This window comes from Ascaphus truei, chromosome 1, assembly GCF_040206685.1.
Source record: "Ascaphus truei isolate aAscTru1 chromosome 1, aAscTru1.hap1, whole genome shotgun sequence".
Taxonomy (NCBI): Eukaryota; Metazoa; Chordata; class Amphibia; order Anura; family Ascaphidae; genus Ascaphus; species Ascaphus truei.
In genome coordinates this window covers 205,317,625-205,322,902 of record NC_134483.1, presented here as the reverse complement: position 1 = coordinate 205,322,902, position 5,278 = coordinate 205,317,625, and the positions used below count along the sequence as shown (strand labels likewise).

The window sequence follows — 5,278 nt, the reverse complement described above, 5'->3', positions numbered from 1 at the left end:
AAGCGCCAATTCCTACGTCCTGGCGTCTAGTCACCATCATCCTCAATGGATAAAAAACATCCCCAAGGGACAGGCGTTAAGAGTTAGACGAAATTGTTCACAAATAGAAGTGTACAACCAACAGATCAAAGAATTGGGCTATAAATTTAAGGACAGGAAGTACAAGGAGAGACTTGTCAATAATGCTATTGAACAAGCTAATAACACAGATAGACAGTCTCTTGTTCACCCTGTTAAGAAAATAGATGCTGGTACCAACAAGATATTTTTGCCTTTTATCACGCAGTACAACGGTATGTCTAAGGACATTGTCAAGGTGTTAACAAAACATTGGGGCATCTTGCAGAGAGATCCGATCCTACAAACTGTACTGCCTGATAAACCGCAAGTGGTCTATAAAAAAGCTCAAAATTTAAAATCAGTACTGGCCCCCAGTTGCCCTAAGAAAAAACAAGGACCAGGAGATACTATGTGGCTTAAAGAGCTTAAAGGATATTTTCCCTGTAAAAAATGCATTGGGTGCAGTTATGGTATAAAATGTAAGGAATTCAGATCAAATGTTACCGGAAATTTTTTTGAAATCCGCACATTCATTAACTGTATGTCACGGGAGACTCCTGTGGCGGGTAGGATCTCGGTGGCCGGAACAGCACGAGCGTAGTAGGGGTCACAAGCAGAGGTCCGAGGCAGGCGGCAGGCAGCGAAGTCAGGTACAAGCAGGGGTCCGAGGCAGGCGGCAGGCAGCGAAGTTAGGTACAAGCAGAGGTCGGCAACGAGGAGACTGGAACAGGACAGGCGGGGCAGGACAGGGACTAAGAACAGGGAGTAGGGACTGAGACCGGGGAGCAGGAATAACCAGGGACAAGCCAGATTACTAGCAAGGACCTTTACTGTGAGCAGACTACAATACAGGTACAGGTACAGGAAACAGGTCAGGATCAAAGACAGGCATGAGCATACTGTAGGAGTCTGACTAGCAAGCAAAGGCAAAAGCAACCGACAGGAAGCAAGCTATAAAGGACAGAGACAGGAGCAACAAGAAGACAGACAGACAGAGGAACCCAGAGCCAACAGAAGACAGCAGCACACCCAGTGGACAAGGAAGCTATGGCTAGGCAGGAGGTCTAGGCAATCCTGACATTACTCCCCCCTCTCAAGAGCGTTCTCCGGACGATCCTCCAGGCTCTTCCCGGAGGCCTTGATGAAATGGCGACTCAAGGTGACCCACCTCTGGTGGCTTGTCAGTGGGCAGAGGGTACTCCACAGGTACATTTGGTGCAGCAAGGAACCTCCAAATGGGTGCGTTCAACCCAAAAGCAGGGGCAGAGAAGCCAGTAGATCCTCCTGACAACCCTCCTGGTTTAGCAAGGTGTTCCTGATGGAAGGCCGACTCACGATGGCCTTCGGACAACACTCCAAGTTTTGCAGGAACATAGGGATCAGCAACAACTCCGGACAACCTTCCAGGCTCTTCAGGGACATCTTGATGGAAGGCCAACTTAATGTGTACGTCAAGTGCTGATGGGAAATCTGTGAGAGGTACATTTATCCTTATCGCAAGAGCGTTGGCATCAGCATCAAGAATATTAGGCATAGCAAGGAACTTCACCAGGGATCCGTCTAACGTCATAGCAGGGGCATCGGACACAGATACATCAGGCTCTTCACATGCGGCAGAGGGGACATATTCACTTTCCGTGGTCTCTTTTTGTGACCAATATATCTCTTTTAGTTTTGGAATCTGGAACTTCCCAATGGATACGTTCAACTCCATTGCAGAGGCATGGACATCAGGAATGTGGGCATCAATGACGGGTGCAGACTTTTCACATGTGTAAGTGGGAACATAGAATTCACGCTCCATGGTCTCCTTTTGTGACTGCCGTTTTGTGGTATCACCTAAAGTCTCATTAAGACCAGCAATTTGATTTTTCAGCTCTTGAAGCTGTCCTTCTGCACTTCTTTTCCCACTCAATGCAGTTGTCAGTTCGGCTTCTTTGGAGTTGAGTCGCGACTCCATATCTCCCAGCTGACTCAGAGTAAAGCTTAAATATGTTTCATCTTCTTCATTTCTGATCTGCAGCTGCCGGTACTCCTTCCGGGCATTGTCCAGCTCCAGCTGCAGCCGGACCTTATCACGGGCTGTGTGGTCCAATAATTTGCAGGCATCGGCCATTTTGACCTCATAGCGCTGTGTCAGGCCAGCCACTTGACAGACGGAAACCTTCTCTCTCTCCTCCTTTTTGGCAAGCTGTGTCTTGAGCTCAGCGATCAGCGCCTGCAGCGCTGTGAGCTGCTGAGATGTGTGTTCAGCTGCTAGCTTTAGCTCTTCCTCCAGCGAGGCTCTGGTTATGCTCAGTGTGGCCTTCAGCTCCTCATGCGGTTCTTTGGGGACACACTGGGTACTCAAATAATCTTGCATCATACTTATTTTGTAGGCAGTCTGGAAACTTTCTTCCTGCAGAACTCGCTGCTTTTCTTCAGCATTTACCCATTTCTCTTTGGTGTCCTGCAGATGTGTACGCAGTTCTCGCAGCTGACTCTGCAGCATATTTTCTGCTTGTGTGCGCCGCTCCAGGGAGACACGTTCTTCTTGCAGCACTCTCTCTGCATTCTGCAGTGCTGTCTGCACGTCTAACTTTTCCTGGGCCAACTGTTTCTTCTCCTCTCCTAATTCATGGAGCTTCTTATCTCCTTCACTGACCTGGACACAGAGATTCTTGCACTTCTGGGTTACCATTTCAAAACTGCTATTTAACCCTTCGAAGATCTCTCTCAAAGAACGTAGTTCTGTGTTGAAGTGGCAATTCTTCTCCTCAGAGGCTTCCAGTTTTGCGCCAACTTGAGCCATGAAACTCTGGTACTGCGCATTATCAGCATAGGCCTTCTCCAGCTTACTTGACAGGATTACCCTGTCCCTCTCCAACTGCTCTCTTTCTTTCTCCTGGAGAACACACTTAGCAATTGCTGAAGATAGACAGCTTTGTAGTGCAGTCTTGGCCTCTTGCTCCTTATCTAAACGTTCATAAAGACAATCAATCGCTTTCTGTGCGGCTTCAAGCGTCTGAGAAGGGGCATCTTTCTTTTCTTCCACTATTCTTGGGATACGTCTGTGAGTTGCCTTAAGCTGCAGCATATCTCTTTCATCAAATGCAGACTCTGAGGTTAAATTTTCAGTCTTAATTTCTTCTGCAACTTCCACAGTAATGCCTCCCTTCTTTTTCTTCTTCTTCTTCCTTGCTTTGAGAAGTTCTGAAGAATCAGTGGTACTGTGTTCACATTTACTGCTCAAGACTGTTTGAGTGGGAGCCATAATTAAACCACACTTCCCAAGAAACCAGTAAAGAGGAAATGTGTTTTTAAAGCAGAAGCATTAGAATGAACAACAGGAATATTAGACACAGAGAGACACAAGATAGGAGAGCTGACCCTTTGAGACTTTAACATCAGTCACAGAGATTATAAATGCAAGGAAAAAACATAGACAGAGAAACCTGCAGTTATATCTGAATCTTTTAGGCATAAGGCGTAGGGATATCATACAGACAGAGAAAACCTGCAGTTATATCTGAATCTTTTAGGCATAAGGCGTAGGGATATCATACAGACAGAGAAAACCTGCAGTTACATCTAAATCTTTATGCATCAGGCGTAGGGATATCATATAGACAAAGAAAACCTGCAGTTACATCTAAATCTTTATGCATCAGGCGTAGGGATATCATATAGACAAAGAAAACCTGCAGTTACATCTAAATCTTTATGCATCAGGCGTAGGGATATCATATAGACAAAGAAAACCTGCAGTTACATCTAAATCTTTATGCATCAGGCGTAGGGATATCATATAGACAAAGAAAACCTGCAGTTGAATCTGAAACTTTTGATATCATGCATAGAAATATCATAGACAGCAGGAAACTAATCCAGAGAAAACTTGTAGTTAGATCTGAAACTTTTGACATAGGAATATCAGACAGAGAACCCTGCAGTCAAATCTGAAACCTTTGATATCAGGCGTAGGGATATCATAAGTTGCAGAGAAACAAACTTTAGGGGAACTTGCAGGTAAACCTGAAACCTTAGAACCAATCATATGAAAAACTATAGATGCAAGAAAATCAAAGCATGTAGCAACAAAATAATGGGAGCACTTTTGTCTTTTGAAATGAAGACCCTGTGAACAGCAGTAAATCAAGGTAACCGTCTCAAACAGAAATGTGAGTCCGAAAATCTGCAGTGGCCCACCCACAATGCAGAGACAACTCCTGTCCAGGCAATGAAAGTCCGAAAACGGCAAAAACAGGCACTGCAGGGAGGGTTCTCTTTTTTTTTTGTAAAAGGGAATTCTTCTCAGGGAGAAAGTGGCACAAAAAACCCTGCAGAAACCTTTGCAAAAATAAACATCTCAAAGAAAGCTGCAATAGTCGGTAGCAACAGTTCTAGTCTCAGAAAAAATGTTTTTTCGTTATGAACGCAATAATTCTTGCAGAACACTTAGCAGCAACAAAAAAAAACCTTTCAAAATCCCAACTTGGATTTCCAAAAAAGAAACGAAAGTACTTATCTTCAACCATGCGGATGTGGTCTGCTGCAGCAGGCAGGAAAGGGTGCAGGCAGAAGAAGAATCTGTTCCAGCGAGATCCAGAAGTGGCCTTTGCTTTCTGTCACGGGAGACTCCTGTGGCGGGTAGGATCTCGGTGGCCGGAACAGCACGAGCGTAGTAGGGGTCACAAGCAGAGGTCCGAGGCAGGCGGCAGGCAGCGAAGTCAGGTACAAGCAGGGGTCCGAGGCAGGCGGCAGGCAGCGAAGTTAGGTACAAGCAGAGGTCGGCAACGAGGAGACTGGAACAGGACAGGCGGGGCAGGACAGGGACTAAGAACAGGGAGTAGGGACTGAGACCGGGGAGCAGGAATAACCAGGGACAAGCCAGATTACTAGCAAGGACCTTTACTGTGAGCAGACTACAATACAGGTACAGGTACAGGAAACAGGTCAGGATCAAAGACAGGCATGAGCATACTGTAGGAGTCTGACTAGCAAGCAAAGGCAAAAGCAACCGACAGGAAGCAAGCTATAAAGGACAGAGACAGGAGCAACAAGAAGACAGACAGACAGAGGAACCCAGAGCCAACAGAAGACAGCAGCACACCCAGTGGACAAGGAAGCTATGGCTAGGCAGGAGGTCTAGGCAATCCTGACACTGTAATACCAACTATTGTGTTTACCTCCTAGAATGCCCCTGTAAATTACAGTACGTGGGACGTACAGGGAGACC

At 46.1% G+C, this 5,278-nt stretch overlaps 1 protein-coding gene across 1 annotated transcript; it reads right to left on the bottom strand.

Annotated features, from left to right (window-relative positions):
- Positions 1-610: 610 nt before the first annotated feature.
- Positions 611-5,076, bottom strand: LOC142495296 (uncharacterized). The gene is made up of 2 exons (XM_075600574.1): positions 3,619-5,076; positions 611-3,556 (listed from the first exon to the last, which is right to left on the bottom strand). The coding sequence occupies exon 2, from the start codon at positions 3,311-3,313 to the stop codon at positions 1,154-1,156; it is 2,160 nt and encodes a 719-aa protein (XP_075456689.1). The 5' UTR covers positions 3,314-3,556; positions 3,619-5,076; the 3' UTR covers positions 611-1,153.
- Between the last annotated feature and the right edge of the window lie 202 nt (positions 5,077-5,278).

Bases quoted from the DNA above. Each gene is read 5' to 3' on its own strand.
- LOC142495296 (XM_075600574.1), bottom strand. From the start codon at position 3,313: ATGGCTCCCACTCAAACAGTCTTGAGCAGTAAATGTGAACACAGTACC.